The 24,151-nt window shown below is 37.8% G+C and overlaps 2 protein-coding genes and 1 pseudogene across 4 annotated transcripts in view; 2 read left to right on the top strand and 1 right to left on the bottom strand.

Moving 5' to 3' along the window:
- Nucleotides 1–24,151, top strand: part of LOC102130647 (olfactory receptor 2T33) — a 277,856-nt gene that overhangs the window by 89,929 nt on the left and 163,776 nt on the right. For all 3 annotated transcript variants that reach the window (XR_010577806.1, XR_010577864.1, XM_065519973.1), the window contains exon 2: nt 6,110–6,232. The gene's annotated coding sequence lies outside the window, so the exon portion shown is untranslated. The remainder of the gene's footprint in view (nt 1–6,109; nt 6,233–24,151) is intronic.
- LOC123572829 (olfactory receptor 2L13-like) lies at nt 3,667–5,583 on the bottom strand (annotated as a pseudogene).
- LOC107130873 (olfactory receptor 2AJ1) lies at nt 17,191–18,134 on the top strand. Its single transcript, XM_015456511.4, is given in 2 exon segments — nt 17,191–17,230; nt 17,233–18,134. Coding segments are annotated over 2 exon segments (942 nt in total).

Below are 24,151 nucleotides of genomic sequence, written 5' to 3'. Positions count from 1 at the left end.
GGAAGTACCCTGGAGAACAAAGAAGAGACCCAAGTTTCTAAGGTAAAGAAAGGGAGGAATCAGGAGAGGAGACAAATTCTAAACTTGTTAGTTAGAAAGTCTCACTGATTTCAGAAACAACATTGATCAGTGATTGGTTATGCATTATGTAACTATAGGATATGTGGTATAGGGCATTGATAGGTTAATTCATGGCTAGTGGACACAAGTCGGTCTACAGCCCCCATAGCACATAGCTTCAGAAGACGATTACCTTGCTCAAGGAAGAGTGAGATGTGACTGCGGCCACATTTTCAATGTCTCTCTGGGCCTGATAGTTTAAAGGGGGCTTGCATTCCTCAGGAAAAAAAATTTTTTTCTTTCTCATTCTAAAAGATACATTGATGAAATTTATAGAGTTAAAAAAAAGCCCTCATTTCATAGGAACTAATAGCATGAATGTAGCAACTGTAGGGTCCTGAATTTATTTTGCAAATGTTATGAATAGTTAACTCATAACATTTTTAAAACTCCTTTAGAGAATCAGCAGGAGACCAATAGCATATTGTCATAGACTCAGCTACCTCAGCGTCAACAATGTATAGGGCAGCTGTAAAGAGAATTCAGAGTTCTGTGTGTTCAGCACATAGCAGGTCCTTACTGTCACTGTAATTTGCCCAGTCCCTGTGTAAACTATGGAGAGTCCTCAGACCCAGAGAAATTGTCTTTATTAATGTCACATTGTTTGAGAGCTACACATAGTGCAACACTAACAAGTACATGTTGCCTTGTTTTACATTTTTACATTTACATTTGCTTTTCCAATTTGTTGTGGAACTGTCTATTCCCTGTGCAGCAGAGAGTTTCCTTATGATGGGAAAACAACATTTCCAAAATAGCTTTCTAGGTTAAAACAAACCCAAATCAACTCATATTAATTCTATTACTATGACTCACCTTGTCCAAAGTTCTTCAGTTTGTTTAGTGGGAGAAAAAGCAGCTTTATAGTGACACCATCCTCTGCTAACTTTCCATATATTACAGAAAACATGTAAACCTCAAACTGTGTTCTGATAGTCTATCAGACTTTCAGTAACATTATGTCACTGATCAATAGTCCCTGCATTAAACCAGAACTCTTTCTGAAATGAGAATCTCTTCTTTTTGTGTGCCAAAATTTATGAGGAAGAAATAGCAGATAACACTTCATAATATTCGTTCCTTACAGCTCCTGCAGCTAGTCATCCTCTTTACGGTGAAATCAGAAAACAACTTCACCAACTCTTGTGAAATATTTTTCTGTTTGCATAAGTAGTGCTTAGATAAGACCTCTTCCTTTTCTATTACCTCGTTTCAGTGAAAACAGAATAAGACATTTTATACTTAATTTCCTCAGGTTCTACCATCAGAAGACAGAAGGATGAACTGCTATACTTCATATGTAGAACCTTAAGTCACTAACCCTTAGAGATTCCTCTTTCTCCTCTAATTGATCTCCAGTGTCCAAGTCCATGGGGGCCAAAACCTTGGTCACTTCACTTCACTTTGCTGATTTCAGGATCAACTCAGTTATGAATTAGGGCAAATCAACCAACCCAATCAACTTTGCTGCATTCAGCTGTTACTAAGAATCAGACTGAAGAGGGATGTATTTAATATTCCAGAACATGACCTCAGAACTGTAAGAGATGTTAAATTATGTTTATGGAAATTATCTCATTTTGTAAGTTAGAGAATTCTTTTTTTACTCAGAATATTTAGCACCTGCTTTTTGTAAGTTAGAGAATAATTGGCTAAATAATTTAAGAAACCTAAATGATTGTTCCTAAATGAAGACATTTTTAGACATGTTAAGGTCTCAAACACACATACCCACACCCACACACAGGCATTTAATCACAGACAGTTATCATTTGAAATAAGTATGATATATCTGGAAAAAAATGTGATCTATTCTTTTGTTTGTGTTAAACTTAGTAGGAAATTAAATACATGATTTATGCTGGTGTCACTCTGTATTTCTTTCTCTATAATCATAACTTGTGTTTCCTCAAATCAGATTGGCTCCCTTATGCTCAGTTTACATGAAGCATAATGTCTACTGGTTAAATTTTAGGCTGGACTACGTGACTGCTTCTTCCAAATTATAAAACTTTAAGTATGTATAAACATGTGAACAGATTTTTGGAAAACATAAGGATTTTCTAAAATCTATAGATCCAAAAAACTGAAAGCCTTAAGACAAAATCCTGAGGACAGTATGGTCTCTGATTAATCTTCAAGCTTATAGAAAAGAGATGGATGTAGAGTGTATGTTACATTTTTTTCGCCAACATTTAGCATTCTTAACAAGGTATCATTGGAGCTAGATGGGTGAGAAATGAACTTTACCTTGGCAAAGAGTTGCATATGTGGGGAATGAGCTACAGGATAGGTGACACATGTTTTCTCCACTTTCAAACATGGAATTAAGAAACTCATTACTGGAGCATTCCTCTTTGCATACAATGGCAGATTTCACCCAAGATTGAAATACCCCTGGGTAAATTAGAAGATACACTTTCTATAATCATTCCATCATCATGGGAGTGTTGGCCAAGAGACATTAAGAAGAGTTGCAGAAATTTCAGGTGCTTCATGATAGTGGACATAAGGCATTAGAAGTAAGATGATGAGGGAGGTAAGACATAAATCGTGGATTGCTTCAAATTTCTGAAGAAAAAATATAGGTATTATTGTGTAGATGATATGAACTTTCAAAAATCTAAAAGCCAGTATGAAAAACAGAGAAAGATAATTTGTGCATAGTTGAAAATATTTTTACATCAAAGGCCACTAAAAAAAGTAAATCATTCTTATAAAAAGTAATTAATGAGACCTAAAATGGGCCAGGAGGTCTGCTAAGAATTGAGGATTCAGTAGGACATGGGATTAAAATAATAAAGTAAGTCATTAATTAAAAGAACAAAACCAGAAGAATGATATGACTCCAGAGAGTGGGCAAAAGTTAAAACTTCAGATACACATTTTGAGTTGTCAGCAATATTTATTGCTTTTGTAAATTTATTTATGATCAGCTCATGCAAGGCACCACTGACCTTAAGTCTGAATCTATGTGTGTCATGAAATTTTACAAGACCATGGATCAAAACAGTCAAGACTGGCCAGATGGGGTGGCTCACGCCTATAATCCCTGCACTTTGGGAGTCTGAGGCAGGCAGATCACTTGAAGTCAGGAGCTCAAGACCAGCCTGACAAACATGGTGAAACCCTGCCTCTAATAAAATACAAAAATTAGCCTAACGTGGTAGTGCCACCTGTAGTATCAGATACTTGGAGGCTGAAGCTTGAGAATTGCTTGAACCTGGGAGGCTGAGGTTGCAGTGAGCTGAGATCATGCCCCAGCACTCCATCCTGGGCGACAGAGCAAGTCTCTGTCTCAAAAACTAAAAAAAACCCAGACAGGACTAATTACAAATACATCTGTAAACCTCATTAAGGTTCTTATCTTTTCTAACTCTTAAAGTTATAGCACACCACTGTTGTTATTCAAAGGAATTAAAATAAGATTAAAGGATCTCTTATTTATGAAGAATCCCAATATTCACAAATATTAAAATAAAAAATCATTTATATTTTGTCAATGACATACTTTTACATTTATTTTACAAAAGGGAAAATCTTAGCTCATTTTATTTAAACTTAAGTAGTTGTTAATAAGATGGAAAATAATTTTTCAACGTTTGTTATTTGTTTTGATGATCATTCCGTTTATTGAAAGACAGAAACCTGGACTGATGTATTCATAAATTTTATAATTTACATATTAATCTTTGCATGTATATATGTATGTATTTATGTTGAGGGAAATTTTACACATACAGGAGTTGCACAAATAACTATATTGTAACCATTTAAAAACCACTATCAAAATATAAATAAATAAGATCAACACCTACTATTCCCCATATATAGAATTAATAAATTATAATTGAATTTCTACAAGTTACCGAAACAGGTAAATGTAAAATATATCCTTAAAGACACATGGTTGATGCTGACTAAATGATACTTCTATTTTTTACATTTAAAATATAGCATTTTAAATTACAGACATATGAGTTTGTGACAATATTTCATTAATTGTTATTTTTGAAAGTCTTAGAATTATACATTTTATTTTCTGTAAGTTTAATCTAATTAAGAAAAGCATTAGACAGAAAATTAAGTTCCATGGTTCATTATTTCACTCAAATATTCAACCAGCATTATTGAGCAACTGCTATGCACTAGGCTGTGTTCCATACAGTTGATTACACCAGTGAGCAGAACAAGGATCTCTCATTGTGAAGTGAAAATTCTGTCATAGAATGAAAATAAACAGTAAATACAACCAATGTGCTTATTATTTCACATACTAGAAAGTGAAAAGTGGTAAACAAAAATGTGAAAATGAAGCAGAGTAAGGAGGACCAGAAAACTGGGGTTCAAGTGGGAGCTTTACAATTTTTTAAAAGAGTGTACCTACTAGAAATGAATGTACCTACCAGAAAAGAAGGTACCTGCTAGAAAAATTTTAATTATGTTATGTTTCTATTGGACAGTCCTGCACTAGGGTGTTCAAATCAACTTGGAAAGAGGAAAGAAAAAAAGGGAATTGGGAAGGCCATTATTATTCTTTCATGAAAGAGAGTATCCCAAATACTCTTGTCTCAGCCCTCAGGACTTCTTTATTCCTCAGGCTATAGATAATGGGATTGAACATGGGGGTAAGGATGGTGTAGAAGACTGCCAGGATCTTGTCTTCGGTTGGTGAGCAGAGATTCCTGGGCCAAAGATAGGCGTAGGCAGAAGATATGTCGTAAAACATCACAACAGTTAAATGTGTTGAAATGGTGGTGAAGGCCTTTTTTCTCCCCTACTTTGAGTGCATATGATAGACAGCAAATAGGACTCGGCCATAGGAAGCAGTGACACCAACAAAAGGAAAGGAGAAAGAAGCTTGTACTTACAAAAACCATATATTCATAGACCTAAGTATCCATAGAGGCAATAAGCAACATGGCTGGGACATCGCAGAAGAAATGATCAATGGCCCTAGACCTGCAGTAGGGAATATGGAGGGCACAGACTGTGTGTGCCAAGGAGTTGATGGATGCCAGTGTTCAAAAACCTAGGATCATCTTCACACACATCATTTTACTCATACGGATGGGATAATGGAGAGGGTGGCAGATGGCCACATAACGGTCGTAGGCCATGGAGGTCAGGAGTAAGCCTTCAGAACCCACCATGGTCAGGAAGAAGAAACTTTGCACACCACATCCCAGGAAGGAGATGCCTTTCTGGCCAGAGAGGAAGTTGTACGCCATCTTGGGGATGGCGGTGGAGATGTACATCAGGTCCATGAGGGAGAGCTGGCTGAGAAGAAAGTACATTGGTGTGTGGAGACGAGGATCCATGTGGATAAGGTGAATCATGGCCGAGTTACCCACCCAGGCCTGAAAGAATATGAGGATGATAAGGCACAAGAGGAATATTCCAGTTTGATTTGGCGGAAGAAGACCCAACAAAATGAAATCATTTGAAGTGTGATTTCTCCATGAAAACTTTCTGCTGTAACTGTGTCGAAAGAGAAATAAAAACAAAAGCAAAGCAGAAAACATGAAATGAAACACAACAGAAAAACAAAAAGGAACTGACTTTATGAATGTTTGTTTAGAATAAGTTGTTTCTCCTCTAATACTGCAGGTTTTGTTAAATCAACTTCTACATCCGGATGCAATGTTAGCTTTCTAGTTGTTTCTGGTAAGCCTCTCTGGAAGTCATAGATACATGTGAGTTCTTTCAGTACAAAGTCTAACTCTGTAGGCAGCAAAGATTAAGACAATAACTAAAGGATTACTTTCTAGATAACTCCTGGCCAGCCAAATCACGCATGAGTTATCAACAAGTCACAGGAACTGAGGAAAACAGGAATACCTACATTCCACAGTGTTTTAATTTAATAGGGCATAATTACAATAGAAGCGGGGATGTGTGACTCGTGAACTTTCTATAGGCTTAAATTATAAGTACGGAATTACCTAGCCCTCTTCTTCATCTTTAATTTCTCATCTTTCCTCCCCAGCTGACACTACTCCAGCCAGACAAACCTTGATCCTCCCATTGATACTCTGCCTTTCGTGTTCCTGACAGGCACTTCTGTGCCTTTCCTGAAAATGTGCCCACCAGTCAAATCACCTTTTGAACTGTAAGTGTTTGGTATGTCTGATAAGATCCATGTTCATTATAAAATATTATTTAAATATTCTGTTTCCTAATAATGTTTTCAGATTTGAAGGCCTACAGAACTCAAAATCAAATGCACAGACATTCGCATACAATATTCTTTTCTTCATGTAAATAAATTATACATAATAAAGGTCACAGATTACATAATAGGCTTTTTAAAAAAATTGTGTTTGCCACAGCTGCAAGCAATAACTAGTATCATAATGGAAATGTAAAAGATGAATAACTATTATAAAATTACGTATGTGTGTGTATGTACATATCTACCCATTATCTCTCTATCTATACTATATATAGGAGTCTTTAAGGTGCCACAAATTATTCCAACTGTTCTTTCCATTATTTATTATAATATTTCCACAAAACAAATTCTACATATTTAGGTGTTGGGAGCAAGCCCCCCCAAATCTGGCCATAATCTGGCCCCAAGACTGGCCATAAACAAAATCTCTGCGGCACTGTAACATGTTCATAATGTCCCTAATGCCCAAGCTGGAAGGTTGTGGGTTTACAGGAATGAGGGCAAGGAACACCTGGCCCGCCCAGGGCAGAAAACCACTTAAAGGCATTCTTAAGTCACAAACAATAGCATGAACGATTTATGCGTTAAGGGCATGTTCCTGCTGCAGTTAACTAGCCCAACCTATTCATTTAATTAAGGCCATCCCTTCGTTTCCCATAAGGGATACTTTTAGTTAATTTAATATCTATAGAAACAATGCTAATGACTGGTTTGCTGTTAATAAATAGGTGGGTAAATCTCTGTTCAGGGCTCTCAGCTCTGAAGTCTGTGAGACCCCTGATTTCCCACTTCACACCACTGTATTTCTGTGTGTTTGTCTTTAATTCCTCTAGCACTGCTGGGTTAGGGTCTCCTCGACTGAGCTGGACTCATCATTTAGGCATTAGAATCTTCATTTTTTCAAATATTTAAAATATTATTTAGAGATGTAAAGAATAACCTTCTCTAATACTGTTAGTAATGGAATAAGATTTTGAACACTTGTAGCTGTTTCAAATTTCTAGTCATTTCAATACCACTAGTTTAGTAGTTATTTGGTAAATGCCTTCCTGTGTGTACAATATCTTATTCAACTTAAATTGTGTGATTGTTGCTCTTCTGCAAAAGATCAAGCCTACTTCAATTTTCAGACTTGTTTGAAGTATACAGAGATTAGAGAGGATGTTCACTTTCTGTTCTTGTGGTTTGGTTTTCATTACTGTAGATGACCGCAGAGTCAAGCACCTGCAAAGCTATTCAACAGGAAAAGTAAGTGTGAGCACTAGGGCATTTGTGATTTATGGCTTAAGTATTTCTTCCTATTTAATTAGGTAAAACAACAAAATTCAGGTTAAATGTTAATAATTGAGAATAAAGAAATCAAAAGTCCAAAAATAAATAATGTTCCCTTTCTGGAAAGTTTGTCTAGCTTTTTATGCCTAGGCCTTTCCTTGGGATTTTAATTTATGGCTCACACTTTTATAGTCTCTCTCGCTTTACACCACCTCGAATCTGGCAATTTGTTTTTTTCTTCATGCAGTCTTCCAAGTGGCATTAATTATCATTGTGGCAATTCTTATATTCCCAATGTCTGGGTGACTTCTTCCTCTACTTAGGCTTGGGGTGAGATGTCATGTTTTGTGAGTGATCTTCTGTCTGAGGGAGCTATTGATGCCACATCCTGCTCAGCATATTGATTTGGATAGACATCTTGGGTTATTTATTTTTCAACTTTTACATCAAAAAAAATTATTAGTTTGTTGCCATGATTTACATGTAGTAACTGAAACTCAACTTTTACTCCATATAAGCTTGAGTAGCATTAATACAATTGTGAAAGAGAGCCTGCCACAGAAAAATGCAAATGCATTTTTATGGCTGCCTAAGGGACAGTCACAGTGAAAAGCCGGGAACATGACAGGTGCAGTGTAGCATTGGACATGGATGCCAGATGGGATCACAGGCATCCTCTGCTTCTTGTAGATCTTTAGAAATAAAAACTGATCAGATAGAACATCTAAAAACCATCATTATGATACATTCATTTCTTCAAAAAATGTTCAATGAGTTTCTGTTTTATGACAGTGCTACTAGCTACTGGCATGCTTTGATGATTAAAACACAAAAGATTTTACAATATGTAATTAAAATATAGTTGATTATACAAACAATAGACCAACAAACTCAACCATGAAGTTTGAGGTTGTGTAGTGATTAGAATTCTAAAGAAAACTAAAGGAGCAGAGGGATCATTGGACTAAACAAAGAGATTCAGAAAGTACTACAAAAGACTTTTCTAATCTCCAGGCCATGTATGATAAAGATTGACTTTGTAACTGATCTGGCCACAGTTTATCATTAAGAACTATCCTACTCATTTAGTTCCAAACAATTATTTGATTCATTTTATCAGATTAATGTATTGAGAGTCTTCTATGCAGTAGTCACTGAGTGAGGCAGTGGAGATAGAATAATTCATCAGGTGCTGTCACATCCCCAAGTGGGTGACCAACTGTCCTGATGTACCCAGGCCTTAGGGGATCCCCAGCATGCCCTGGAAATTGGAAAAGCCTTTTGGAGTACTTTCTGAATTCCTTTGCTTAATCCAGGTTTAAATCCAAGGGAAGAAATGTGTCAGCAGGATCCCATGAGGTGTGTCCAATACCAAGCCCTGAACAGGCTGACTTGGGTCTAAGTTTATGTGTGGCATCCTGGAGTTGTTTTGAAGGCAGACATTTTGATACTTTCTTGCATAGACCACAGCTGAGAGTATTATAAAGATTGTTTTATCGTAGTTACTACAATAATGATTTTATTTCCAAAAATGGAAACCTGGCATGTTGTTAGACAATGGAAGAGAATAGCTACTATTAGGGTCCTGTGAACCTGGGACTGGAAGTGTTTAGGTCATGGGACATTGTAATTTGAGTATAGGATGTATTTCCATTGATGTCCAGCAGCTTTCCTTGTTAGACATGGGACCTTATTTAATGCACCAGAATTACATGAAGCATCACTCTGTCGGTTACATTATAGCTGGGAAAATATTGTTCCTGTGGCTGCCAGGTGAGTCTAAGATTAGTGACTGCCTTGACCATTCTTGTTGACTTAAAGAATGACATTGAGGCAAAATTAATGCAGAAAGTTAATTTGGGCCAATGTTTCTGGACTGCAGCCCAGAAACACTTCCTTGGGAAGTACCCTGGAGAACAAAGAAGAGACCCAAGTTTCTTTTTTTTTTTTTTAAATTATTATACTTTAAGTTCTAGGGTACACGTGCATAACGTGCAGATTTGTTACATATGTATACTTGTGCCATGTTGGTGTGCTGCACCCATCAACTCGTCAGCACCCATCAACTCGTCATTTACATCAGGTATAACTCCCAATGCAACCCCTCCCCCCTTCCCCCTCCCCATAATAGGCCCCGGTGTGTGATGTTCCCCTTCCAGAGTCCAAGTGATCTCATTGTTCAGTTCCCACCTATGAGTGAGAACATGCGGTGTTTGGTTTTCTGTTCTTGTGATAGTTTGCTAAGAATGATGGTTTCCAGCTGCATCCATGTCCCTACAAAGGACACAAACTCATCCTTTTTTATGGCTGCATAGTATTCCATGGTGTATATGTGCCACATTTTCTTAATCCAATCTGTCACTGATGGACATTTGGGTTGATTCCAAATCTTTGCTATTGTGAATAGTGCCGCAATAAACATACATGTGCATGTGTCTTTTTAGCCGCGTGACTTATAATCCTTTGGGTATATACCCAGTAATAGAATGGCTGGGTCATATGGTACTTCTAGTTCTAGATCCTTGAGGAATCGCCATACTGTTTTCCATAATGGTTGAACTAGTTTACAATCCCACCAACAGTGTAAAAGTGTTGCTATTTCTCCACATCCTCTCCAGCACCTGTTGTTTCCTGACTTTTTAATGATCGCCATTCTAACTGGTGTGAGATGGTATCTCATTGTGGTTTTGATTTGCATTTCTCTGATGGCCAGTGATGATGAGCATTTTTTCATGTGTCTGTAGGCTGTATGAATGTCTTCTTTTGAGAAATGTCTGTTCATATCCTTTGCCCACTTTTTGATGGGGTTGTTTGTTTTTCTCTTGTAAATTTGTTTGAGTTCTTTGTAGGTTCTGGATATTAGCCCTTTGTCAGATGAGTAGATTGCAAAAATTTTCTTCCATTCTGTAGGTTGCCTGTTCACTCTGATGGTAGTTTCTTTTGCTGTGCAGAAGCTCTTTAGCTTAATTAGATCCCATTTGTCAATTTTGGCTTTTGTTGCTGTTCCTTTTGGTGTTTTAGACGTGAAGTCTTTGCCCATGCCTATGTCCTGAATGGTATTACCTAGGTTTTCTTCTAGGGTTTTTATGGTATTAGGTCTAACATTTAAGTCTCTAATGCATCTTGAATTAATTTTCGTATAAGGAGTAAGGAAAGGATCCAGTTTCAGCTTTCTACTTATGGCTAGCCAGTTTTCCCAGCAGCGTTTATTAAATAGGGAATCCTTTCCCCATTTCTTGTTTTTGTCAGGTTTGTCAAAGATCAGATGGCTGTAGATGTGTGGTATTATTTCTGAGGACTCTGTTCTGTTCCATTGGTCTATATCTCTGTTTTGGTACAAGTACCATGCTGTTTTGGTTACTGTAGCCTTGTAGTATAGTTTGAAGTCAGCTAGCATGATGCCTCCAGCTTTTTCTTTTGACTTAGGATTGTGTTGGCAATGCAGGCTCTTTTTTGGTTCCATATGAACATTAAAGCAGTTTTTTCCAATTCTGTGAGAAACTCATTGGTAGCTTGATGGGGATGGCATTGAATGTATAAATTACCTTGGGCAGTATGGTCATTTTCATGATATTGACTCTTCGTATCCATGAGCATAGTATGTTCTTCCATTTGTTTGTGTCCTCTTTTATTTCACTGAGCAGTGATTTGTAGTTCTCCTTGAAGAGGTCCTTTACATCCCTTGTAAGTTGGATTCCTAGGTATTTTATTCTCTTTGAAGCAATTGTGAATGGAAGTTCATTCATGATTTGGCTCTCTGTTTGTCTGTTACTGGTGTATAGGAATGCTTGTGATTTTTGCACATTAATTTTGTATCCTGAGACTTTGCTGAACTTGCTTATCAGCTTAAGGAGATTTTGGGCTGAGACAGTGGGGTTTTCTAAATATACAATCATGTCATCTGCAAACAGGGACAATTTGACTTCTTCTTTTCCTAACTGAATAGCCTTGATTTCTTTCTCTTGCCTGATTGCCCTAGCCAAAACTTGCAACACTATGTTGAATAGGAGTGGTGAGAGAGGGCATCCCTGTCTCTTGCCAGTTTTCAAAAGGAATGCTTCCAGTATTTGCCCATTCAGTATGATATTGGCTGCGGGTTTGTCATAAATAGTTCTTATTATTTGAGATACGTTCCATCAATACCGAATTTATTGAGAGTTGTTAGCATGGAGGTCTGTTGAATTTTGTCAAAGGCCTTTCTGCTTCTATTGAGATAATCATGTGGTTTTTGTCTTTGGTTCTGTTTATATGCTGGATTACGTTTATTGATTTGCGTATGTGGAACCAGCCTTGCATCCCAGGGATGAAGCCAACTTGATCGTGGTGGATAAGCTTTTTGATGTGCTGCTGGATTCGGTTTGCCAGTATTTTATTGAGGATTTTTGCATCATGTTCATCAGGGATATTGGTCTAAAATTCTCCTTTTTTGTTGTGTCTCTGCCCAGGCTTTGGTATCAGGATGATGTTGGCCTCATAAAATGAGTTAGGGAGGATTCCCTCTTTTTCTATTGATTGGAATAGTTTCAGAAGGAATGGTACCAGCTCCTTCTTGTACCTCTGGTAGAATTCGATTGTGAATCCCTCTGGTTCTGGCCTTTTTTTGGTTGGTAGGCTATTAATTATTGCCTCAATTTCAGAGCCTGCTATTGGTCTATTCAGGGATTCAACTTCTTCCTGGTTTAGTTGTGGGAGAGTGTCAGTGTCCAGGAAATTATCCATTTCTTCTAGGTTTTCTAGTTTTTTTGCATAGAGGTGTTTATAGTATTCTCTGATGGTAGTTTGTATTTCTGTGGGGTCAGTGGTGATATCCCCTTTATCATTTTTTATTGCATCTATTTGATTCTTCTCTCTTTCTTCTTTATTAGTCTTGCTAGCGGTCTGTGAATTTTGTTGATCTTTTTAAAAAACCAGCTCCTGGATTCATTGATTTTTTTGGAGGGTTTTTTGTGTCTCTATCTCCTTCAGTTCTGCTCTGATCTAAGTTATTTCTTGCCTTCTGCTAGCTTTTGAATGTGTTTGCTCTTGCTTCTCTAGTTCTTTTAATTGTGATGTTAAGGTGTCAATTTTAGATCTTTCCTGCTTTCTCTTGTTGGCATTTAGTCCTATAAATTTCCCTCTACACACTGTTTTAAATGTGTCCCAGAGATTCTGGTATGTTGTATCTTTGTTCTCATTTATTTCAAAGAACATCTTATTTCTGCCTTCATTTTGTTATGTAACCAGCAGTCATTCAGGAGCAGGTTTTTCAGTTTCCACATAGTTGAGCGGTTTTGATTGAGTTTCTTAGTCCTGAGTTCTAGTTTGATTGCACTGTGGTCTGAGAGACAGTTTGTTATAATTTCTGTTCTTTTACATTTGCTGAAGAGTGCTTTACTTCCAATTATGTGGTCAATTTTGGAATAAGTGTGATGTGGTGCTGAGAAGAATGTATATTCTGTTTATTTGGGGTGGAGAGCTCTGTAGATGTCTATTGGGTCTGCTTGGTGCAGAGTTGAGTTCAATTCCTGGATATCCTTGTTAACTTTCTGTCTCATTGATCTGTCTAATGTTGACAGTGGGGTGTTAAAGTCTCCCATTATTATTGTATGGGAGTCTAAATCTCTTTGTAAGTCTCTAAGGAGTTGCTTTATGAATCTGGGTGCTTCTGTATTGGGTGCATATATATTTAGGATAGTTAGCTCTTCCTGATGAATTGATCCCTTTACCATTATGTAATGACCTTCTTTGTCTCTTTTGATGTTTGATGGTTTAATGTCTGTTTTATCAGAGACTAGGATTGTAACCCCTGCTTTTTTTGTTTTCCATTTGCTTTGTAGATCCTCCTCCATCCCTTTATTTTGAGCCTATGTGTGTCTCTGCATGTGAGATGGGTCTCCTGAATACAGTAAACTGATGGGTCTTGACTCTTTATCCAGTTTGCCAGTCTGTGTCTTTTAATTGGACCATTTACTCCATTTACATTTAAGGTTAATATTGTTATGTGTGAACTTGATCCTGTCATTATAATATTAGCTGGTTATTTTGCTCGTTAGTTGATGCAGTTTCTTCCTATCATCGATGGACTTTACATTTGGGCATATTTTTGCAGTGGTGATACCAGTTGCTCCTTTCCATGTTTAGTGCTTCCTTCAGGAGCTCTTGTAGGGCAGGCCTGGTGGTGTCAAAATCTCTAAGCATTTGCTTCTCTGTAAAGGATTTTATTTCTCCTTCACTTATGAAACTTAGTTTGGCTGGATATGAAATTCTGGGTTGAAAAGTCTTTTCTTTAAGAATGTTGAATATTGGCCCCTACTCTCTTCTGGCTTGGAGAGTGTCCTCCGAGAGATCTGCTGTTAGTCTGATGGGCTTCCCTTTGTGGGTAACCCAACCTTTCATTCTGGCTGCCCTTAACATTTTTTCCTTCATTTCAACTTTGGTGAATCTGACAATTATGTGTCTTGGAGTTGCTCTTCTTGAGGAGTATCTTTGTGGCATTCTCTGTATTTCCTGAATTTGAATGTTGGTCTGCCCTACTAGGTTGGGGAAGTTCTCCTGGATGATATCTTGCAGAGTGTTTTCCAACTTGGTTCCATTTTCCCCGTCACTTTCAGGCACACCAATCAGATGTAGATTTGGTCTTTTCACATAATCCCATATTTCTTGGAGGCTTTGTTCATTTCTTTTTACTCTTTTTTCTCTACATTTCTCTTCTCACTTCGTTTCATTCATTTGATCTTCAATCATTGATACTCTTTCTTCCAGTTGATCAAGTCGGTTACTGAAGCTTGTGCATTGTTCACGTAGTTGTCGTGTCATGGTTTTCATCTCTATCAGTTCTTTTAAGGTCTTCTCTACATTGATTATTCTAGTTATCTGTTCATCCATTCTTTTTTCAAGGGTTTTGGTTTCTTTGAGCTGGTTACGTAGTTCATCCTTTAGATCTGAGAAGTTTGATCGACTGAAGCCTTCTTCTCTCAACTCATCAAAGTCATTCTCCTTCCAGCTTTGTTCCATTGCTGGCGATGAGCTGCGTTCCTTTGGAGGGGGAGGTGCACTCGGATTTTTTGAATTTCCAGCTTTTCTGCACTGCTTTTTCCCCATCTTTGTGGTTTTATCTGCCTTTGGTCTTTGATGATGGTGATGTACTGACAGGGTTTTGATATGGGTGTCCTTTCTATTTGTTAGTTTTGTTCTAACAGTCAGGACCCTCAGCTGTACGTCTGTTGGAGTTTGCTTGAGGTCCACTCCAGACCCTGTTTGCCTGGGTATCAGCAGCGGAGGCTTCTGAAGATAGAATATTGCTGAACAGTGAGTGTTGCTGTCTTATTCTTGCCCTGGAAGCTTCGTCTCAAGGTGTACCCAGCTGTGTGAGGTGTGATGTGTCAGTCTCCACCTAGTTCGGGATGTCTCCCAGTTAGGCTACTCAGAGGTCAGGGACCCACTTGAGCAGGCAGTCTGTCCATTCTCAGATCTCAACCTCCATGCTGGGAGAACCACTGTTCTCTTCAAAGCTGTCAGACAGGGACTTTTACATCTGCCAAGGTTTCTGCTGCTTTTTGTTTAGCTATGCCCTGTCCCCAGAGGTGAAGTCTACAGAGGCAGGCAGGCCTCTTTGAGCTGCTTGGGCTCTACCCAATTCGAGCTTCCTGGTGGCTTTATCTACTTAAGCCTCAGCAATGGCGGGCACCTCTCCTCCATCCTCACTGCTGCCTTGCAGTTAGATCTCAGATTGCTGTGCTAGCAATGAGGGAGGCTCCGTGGGCATTGGACCCCCCAGGCCAGGCATGGGATATAATCACCCGGTGTGCCGTTTGCTAAGACCCTTGGTAAAGTGCAGTATTAGGGTGGGAGTTACCTGATTTTCCAGGTGTTTTGTGTCTCATTTTCCCTTGGCTAGGAAAAGGAATTCCCTTCCCCCTTGCCCTTCCCAGGTGAGGCAATGCCTCGCCCTGCTTCAGCTCTCGTTGGTCGGGCTGCACCTGTGGACCAGCATCAACTGTCTGACGTGCCCCAGTGAGATGAACCTGGTACCTCAGTTGAAAATGCAGAAATCACCTGTCTTTTGTGTCGCTCACGCTGGGAGCTGGAGGCTGGAGCTGTTACTATTTGGCCATGTTGGGCACCACCTCTCGAAAGTCATCCTCTTTAAGAGAACAGGAAAGTCTCCATGGAGGGATGATTTCCATGTAAAATCTTGGGAGAACGGAGGAAATGGAAGCTTTTAGAAGTGCTGGGGAAGAGTGTTTATGTGCAAGAAAGAACCCAAGTTATGAAAAAGATGCAAGGTAGCTCAATTTGTGCAAATATAAATACTTCAGTTTCACCTGAAATGTAAACTAAACGTACCACATTTTACAATTTTTCTTGTAATTAAAAAGATTTTGACCTAGCAGAATGTCTGCAAACTCAAAACTCTTGTTCCAGAAAGAATAACCTAGTATTTGGATTGAAATGTATGTATGTGGGGAGAAATTTGAGGCAAGTAATTAACTGAATTGTTATTTTAATGTAATATTTGGTGTTTCTGTCCTCTAAAATCAGGTGCTAAATATTTGGAGTGAAACATGTTGGAATTATAGTGAAGATTCCCTCAATATAAAATCTAATAGATGTTTTATTGGTAGCAAATGATTATCACAGACCCCACTGTACTAGTTTTTGTATTCCCAGATTGACTCATTTGCCCTCTGCAATGATTCTTTCTCATCAATATATTTCTGCTATAAATTCTGACCACCAAATGCATAACATTCTAAGGTAATCTGCATACATACATGATGTACTAAAGTGAATTTGAAAAGGACTTTAAAATATGCCTCTGGTAGTTCTGATTTTTACAAATATATTCAATAAAGCAAATTTAATATTATTCCTCCAATATAGTTATAATTTTGTCCTCATTGAGCAACTTCCCTCTCTGCTCCTTATCCCCCCATGTTTCCCAGCCACTAGTAACCAGTATCCTACTCTCTACTTCTATTAGATCGGATTTTTTACCTTCTGTATGTGAATGAGAACATGGAGTATTTATCTTTCTGTGGCTGGTTTATATAACTTAACATAATGTCATCCAAGCTCATCCTGTTGCCACAAATGACAAGATTTCATTTTTTTTTAAATGACTGAATAGTATTACGTTGTGTATATAGACCACATTTTCTTTATCTGTTCACTGGTTGGTGAACACGTAGTTTGATTCCCTATCTTGGATATTTTGAATAGTGCTGCACTAAACATTGAGGTGCAGATGTCTCTTAAGTGGGTCAGTTTCCTTTCCTTTTGATATATGCCCTGTAGTGGAATTGCTGGATCCTATGACAGACCTATAATATGATTTATAATAGCTATACTAATTTACATTCCCATCAAGAATGTATAAGACTTCTCTTTCTCTACCCCCTCACCAGCATTTGTTATTATTTTGTCTTTTTTGATAATAGTAAGATGATGTGTCATTGTGGTTTTGATTTGTATTTCCCTTACGATTAGTGATGTTGAACATGTTTTCATTACAAAGCATGCATCACTAACTCTCATTTTATTTTGCAGATACGTTATTATAAGGTTTAAGTTTTACACTAGTTTTTTTTCTTTCTTTATTATTTCTTTATTATTTTTTTTTAGTTTAAAAAAAAGTGAATTTCATGATGGGTCATCAGAATCACACTTTGCACAGCGATTTCATATTTTGGGACTGTTCTCTTCTTCCCCAACAAGTCTGGTTTTCTTCTTATTTATATTCGTCATTTTCATTATGAGTGTAACAGGAAATACACTCATGATCCTCCTCATTTGCAGTGAGTCCAGACTTCACACTCCAATGTATTTTCTGCTCAGCCATCTCTCCTTTATGGATATCTTGCATGTTTCCAACATCGTTCCCAAAATGGTCACTGACTTCCTGTCAGGCAGCAGAACTATTTCACTTGCAGGTTGTGGGGTCCAGGTGTTTCTGTCCCTCACCCTCCTGGGTGGTGAGTGCCTTCTCCTGGCTGCAATGTCCTATGATCGCTATGTGGCCATCTGTCACCCACTGCGCTATCCGACTCTAATGAAGGAGTATGCCAGCACTCTCATGGCTGGAGGCTCCTGGCTCATTGGGGTTTTCAACTCCACAGTCCACACAGCTTACGCACTGCAGTTTCCCTTCTGCGGCTCTAGGGCAATCGATCACTTTTTCTGTGAAGTCCCTGCCATGTTGAAGTTGTCCTGTGCAGACACAACAAACTATGAACGAGGGGTTTATGTAAGTGCTGTGTTATTCCTGGTGATCCCTGCCTTCTTGATCTCTGCTTCTTATGGCCAAATTATTCTTACTGTCCTCCAGATGAAATCATCAGAGGCAAGAAAAAAGTCATTTTCCACTTGTTCCTTCCACATGATTGTGGTCATGATGTACTATGGGCCCTTTATTTTTACATATATGAGACCTAAATCATACCACACTCCAGGTCAGGATAAGTTCCTGGCAATATTCTATACGATCCTCACACCCACACTCAACCCCTTAATCTACAGCTTTAGGAATAAAGATGTTCTGGTGGTGATAAAAAATATGCTCAAAAGTAAGTTTCTGCATAAAAAATGAATAGGAAAATTCCTGAACGTGCATTCTATTTCTACATTAAATACCTGAAGGATACTCATGATAGATTTTCTAGAAAGAAACCAATGCTTCTATCTTGCACATATAAGAAGTGAATATTTCAGAAACCTTGTTAATAATAAATTATAACCTGTGTTTGTGTTGTAAACATATACCTCTAGAAATGTATTGTTCCTTCTGTGGTACCAATTATAATCATGCAACAGTTACAGGAAGTAAAAATTACCCAAGGCGTCCTACTTCCTAACACTAAAATTGTAAGACTTTATAAGAATGTCTTTAAAAATACAATCCCTCATGCACTGTATAACAAACACAAATCCATATAATGTCTATTTTTATAAAACTTTGTAAAATTATATTGCTAACTATCATTTATGAAAAATCCACAAATTCCACATGAAATCTCCATTATTCTTTGCCTGGTTTGTCAACACCTTTGTTTAGTAAAGTTTTATATATATACCTATATACATATATAATTTGTGTTAAAACTGAATTACTCATATGTTAGAAGCAACTCTATAATATCAGATAAGATTATAAAAATTGTCTAATTTCATTTATGCATATAGTATTGTATTTTACAAACTTCTAGAAATTCATCCTAAAATTTTTTTTCAAAGAAGATAATATTTCTATTGAGAATTAGTTAATTTTTTTATTTTTTAGAAACAATAAGATGCACTTTGTAACTTTCCAACATACAAAGAGCCTGGGTCAAATCAGCCTTCTGGCAGCTGGGCACCACGTCGGCTCCCCTGCAGGCTCCTGCCTTCCTTCACACTGCACTGCTCACTGGGTGGCTCTGGCCCTGGGACCTGGTGGTAGGGGCTGAAGAAAGGAGGCTGGGAAGCCAAGTTCTGCTCTCCTCGCGCGGTGGCCTGCGCCTGTCGTCTGCTTGTTTGGCTATAGAACGCCTGGGAAACCACTGGTGTAGGTCCAAGAGCCCAAAAGCTGAGAAACTTGGAGTCCAGTATTTGAGGGCAGGAAGCATCCAGCCGGGGAGACAGACGGAGGCCGGAAGACTTGGGCCAGTCTAGTCCTTCCGTGTTCCTTGGCCTGCTTTGATCCTAGCCATGCTGGCAGCTGCTTAGATGATGCCCACCCAGACTGAGGCTGGGTCTGCCTCTCCCAATCCACCGACTCAATGTTAGTCTTTTGTAACACCCTCACAGACACACCCAGGAACAATGCTTTGCATCCTTCAACACAATCAAGGTGATATTCAGTGTTAACCCTCACACCCTCGATGTGGTATCTGGGTATTGCTGCTCATTATTCAGGGCCCAGGGGCTCTTTAGTTAATAGGTGCTGAATGTTCCCAGAACTGGGTCCTTCCTTTGAAGGCAACGGGTTCCTTTCTGGCCCAGGGTGTGTCTAGAAATGTCATCTGGGAGGTAGGGCCTGGAATGGGGGCCTCATAACTCTGACCTGTCTTCTATCCTGCTGTGGCTTGGTTGGTATTCTAGACACAAGACAAAATCCTCCCAAATCTTCCCTCTCTTCTCCTCAAGCAGAAGGAAGGAGTTTCTTTCAGAGCTTTGAGCTGAGCAGCCTGAGGTTAGGGGAAGGGGTGATGTCAGCGCTCGCTTCGCCGTCCCAGCTGTTGTCTCAGTACATCACATGCCCCTCAGTCTGCTGTCTTTGGACCTAGTTCTGCACCAGGACTCACCTACGAATTGCTGTCCTTATGGCCTTGATGGCCTTTCAAGTTTGCTTGAGACGCAGAGTGCTGTAGTCCTTGGTGGGGAGGTTGGCAGACACTCAAGTTTAGACCACTGGGATTGCTTCCCCTCTAACAAGGACTGCTTTAAATGCTCCCTCTGTGGGCAGGTGTCAGTTGAGTTTTGTCCAGTTTTCCTTTTTGCTCTAACGGGACAGGAGTGAGTTCATTGCCTCACAATTGGTGTATTCTCCTTCCCCCAGCACCCAGAGATGATATCCGCATCGTGCCACGCTGATGGCGGGTGGGGAGGGCTGATGTCCACGATTCAGGACTGTTTTTAATCCCTTCAGGGCCTCGTTCAGTGATATGAAACCAGGTGCTGTGAGTGCTCACCTGATTTCTCATTCTTAGAAAGGTGTTGTTTTGTGTGTAGAGAGTTGTTGACTTGGTGTCCTTGCAGGGGAATTGTTGTTGGAGCTTTCTATTTCATCATCTTGCTCAGCCCTCCCTCTATTGAATTTTTTTTTTTTAATGTTGTGTTTCACTATGTTGTCCAAGATGGGGTCAAACTCCTGTACCCAAGTGGTCCTCCTTCCTCAACCTCCTGAGTAGCTGGGATTACAGGCCCACTCCACTGCACCTGGCTTTGCTGATGTTTATCATTATCTGTGTAATGATCCCACTAAGGAATTTTTGATAACTTTTATTTACAGTTTTAATCAACCTAATTGCATTCTACCTTTGTATTTTAGACAAACTTTAAGGCTGTTTAGCCTTTCTCACCAAATAATTCATTCGATATCTAAAGATTTTGCAAATAACTGTGTGGATCTCTGTAAACATATTCCATTATATCATGGTTTACCCAAGTCATGTTAAACCCATGTAATTCTTTCTCTGGGGAAAGTAAGCATGGTAAGGGAATTAGAAGCCTTCCACAGTAGTCTCCAATTAGGCATTTCCCCCACCGGAATCCTTTCTCTATAATGAACATCCTACTTGAGAGGATTCCAAATGATGCAATTACCAAAGGAAAATAAAATCCCCATGTTTATATATTGTTGGATTTAAGTTACTTTGTTTTGTATTTATTTTCTAGTGTCATATTCAAGTGCTTAAACATGGAAGATATTCCTTATTTAACGACAGATTTTGTCATTTTAATCATTCCGCTTATGTTTGGCTCCCAGTGAAGGGAGACGAAACTGTGTTTGATAAGTTTCCTCGTCTTTTTCCGGAAAGAATTAATCACCAGGAGGGGTAAGTAGCTATAACAAATGGATGATTCTGAACTCATAATTTCAAATGCACATGTTTGGAGCATCTCAATATTTAAATTTCTATAGAACATCTCACTGCCTAAATTTCAGAGACATACCACTGGCCAAGGTGTTAGAGAATCTTCTATTTGTACGATCTTGCAGATAATGATGATTCTGTTCCACGGACAAGTCATCTTTCTAACCTGACTATATCTACAAAGGGCTATGGAAATAATCATTTTAATTGAATTTTAATTGCATTAATATCAATCGAAGATAAAATTAAAACTTATTTCTAATTTTTACCTAATTTTTCAGCTTCTTACATTTTCATTACATATGGGAAATTTCCTCCAAGTAGTGATAAGGTAATAGAATCTTATCACCCTAAGATGGATAAGGTGTCTAGAAAAGACAAATCATGAACGTGACTAATCATTGTCTAGAACTTGTGGAACAAGTAGTTATCGAAAGTTACCTCAATGCCAAGTTATTGTCTAATCAAATTTACATTATTCTGTTTTAAACTTCTTTGTGAAAGCAATCTAAGTTCCTTCTTTTAACATGTTTTACATTTTGATTGATTATCTATATTCTACTTTTTTTTTTTTTTTTTGAGACAAAGTCTTTCTCCTGTTGCCCAGGGTGGAATGCAGTGGCGTGATCTTGGCTCATTGCAACCTACACCTCCTGGGTTCAAGCTGCCTCAGCCTCCTGAGTAGCTGCCACCACAGCTGGCTATTTTATTTTTTATTTTTTATTTTTATTTTTAGTAGGGACAGGGTTTCACCATGTTGGCCAGGCTGGTCTCAAACTCCTGACCTCAGGTGATCCACCTGCCTCAGCCTCCCAAACTGCTTGGGATTATAGGGTTGAGCTACTGCACCGTCCTGTGTCCTACTTTTGAAACTCAATCTTTTTGAAATCCTAACCTTCATTTTATAGTGTCTCTATTATATTTTTAAATATTAACACCAAAATACTAGCATCAATATTTAACACTTATTATTTAATGTGCTAAGTAAAATATATGGCACAGGTATTCAATAGATAAATGAATAAGTGACATTTTAAACTTTTGTTATTATCTTAGTTTCCTTTCACACTATGTCAGGCAGGAAATTTAGGGACCATCTCCATTTTAATACAGACTAATTTGGTTACCAAAAGGAAAATTACTAGGAAAAAAAAAAACTTTGAAATTAAATCTAGCACTTTTGAAGACACAATGGAATGCAAAGAGGAAGAGAAGGAGGAAAGAAGAAAAAATGAAGAGAGAGAAATGGAGGAGAGGAGGAGAAAAGACAGAAGGAAAGAAAAAGAAAAGAAAAGGATGGGAGGAGAGAAGTAGTGTGAGCAAACTGCCCAGAAATTTAGAATTCATAGTGAAAGCAGATAAAAATCATATAAATGTTTATTAGTGTTAACTCTGGCCCACCCATTTTCCTAAATAAACATCATATGTAAATGTGTTTTTCTTTCAAGGTGGGGATTGTAATCCCAGTTTTTGAGAAAGCACAGCAAAGTCTCAGAATGTAAGCAGACTAAAATCACGAGCCTATAACTGGCAAAGTGAGATTCCAAATAAAAAATGTGTCCATCAGAAAACCCTACTTTCTGATAATGATGTCTCTAGCACATTTATACTGGCTACCACTTCATGGTTATAGTGTAAGTTTTTCTGGATGGTACACAACAATCAATTGGTTCCTGCAGTTTATTAGTGGCATGGAAAGAGAAGAAAGTGATGGGAAATTTAAAATACCGGCAAAATCTACAAAAGCTCTGATCATTAGAGAAAATCATATACAAAGAACAGTCTTTGGAATGGAAATTGACAAGTGCTATAAAGGAGAAATAACTTGTCTTCTACTCAGCCAGCTATGTTCAAAGAATAACCGTCCACCCTTGACAACCTAAAGTAGTGGCATCATAATGAGGCAAAGGTTCAGCACTGGCAAAATGGATGGAAACATGTGGATCAATTGCTGTTGGAGACTGAATTATGATCAATAGACATTGTTTATTTGTGTGTGTATGTGTTTATGTTTGTGTGTAAAATCTCTATTTGTCTAGTTTTCATAGCTAATTTTGAATATGTGACATGTCATCAGATGAATCATTTCAAAACTTTTTTTACCATGTGTTCATAATTCTAAATGGTTCTTAGAAAAATACCATCTTTATCATGTTTGTACCAAAGATGCATTTCATATATTAAGCCAAATTGCCAATAATAAAACTGTTAGTCCAAAATGTATGGAAAAGATAATTAATAAAAAATAATTTTAAAAAACTACCATGTGTTACCAAAAATGTACTAGTGTACAGTGAACTACATTCTTGACTTTTTAAAAATTACCTTAATAAGGTTGCTTTGTTTGCATGACATTGATTTAGGCTTAGATAGGTAATTACCCTATCTTAAACCTTCTATCTTGTTTTATTAATCACCTCTTTGTTTCTTTTTCCAGGTTATTCAGTCAGGTCCTTTCCCCATCCCCCCCAATTGATTGGAACCTTTATATTTAAAACAGTAAATAATTCACTTTATCGCCCTAAGAATTTTCTGTGCGTTCTTGTTAAAATCTATATTTTTCTCCATACAATTTTTTGAGAAGTAAACACTAATAAGTTTGAAAAATGATCGTCGTATGATGAAATGATCATTCCAATAATTCCAAAACTTTTGCTCATTTTCTTAAGCAATTTCCCTATCCTGCACAAATGATTGATAATATATGAGATATATTACTATATTTTGTATAGTAATTTATTCTATTACATAAATTTTGTTATAGCTATCATATTCTTTCTCTATCATACTCTATTATACCCAGTATTTTATACATTTACCTCTATACAATCTTATTGTTGTATTTCCTTCCCGTTAGCTTTTGGTAAACAATTTTCACTCTTGTTTTAGGTTAGATGTCTTCTTCCTAGGTTTTATTAAAATAATTATGTCATCTCTGAAATACATAATCTTAAAGTTTTGGTTGAATTTTTATGAATTTGTTTACTAAGAATTACCATCTGATGATATTTATTCTAACAATTCCATGACT

This window comes from Macaca fascicularis, chromosome 1 (assembly GCF_037993035.2).
Source record: "Macaca fascicularis isolate 582-1 chromosome 1, T2T-MFA8v1.1".
Taxonomy (NCBI): Eukaryota; Metazoa; Chordata; class Mammalia; order Primates; family Cercopithecidae; genus Macaca; species Macaca fascicularis.
The sequence above is the reverse complement of the archived record's forward strand: the minus strand, read 5'-3'. Positions and strand labels throughout refer to the sequence as shown.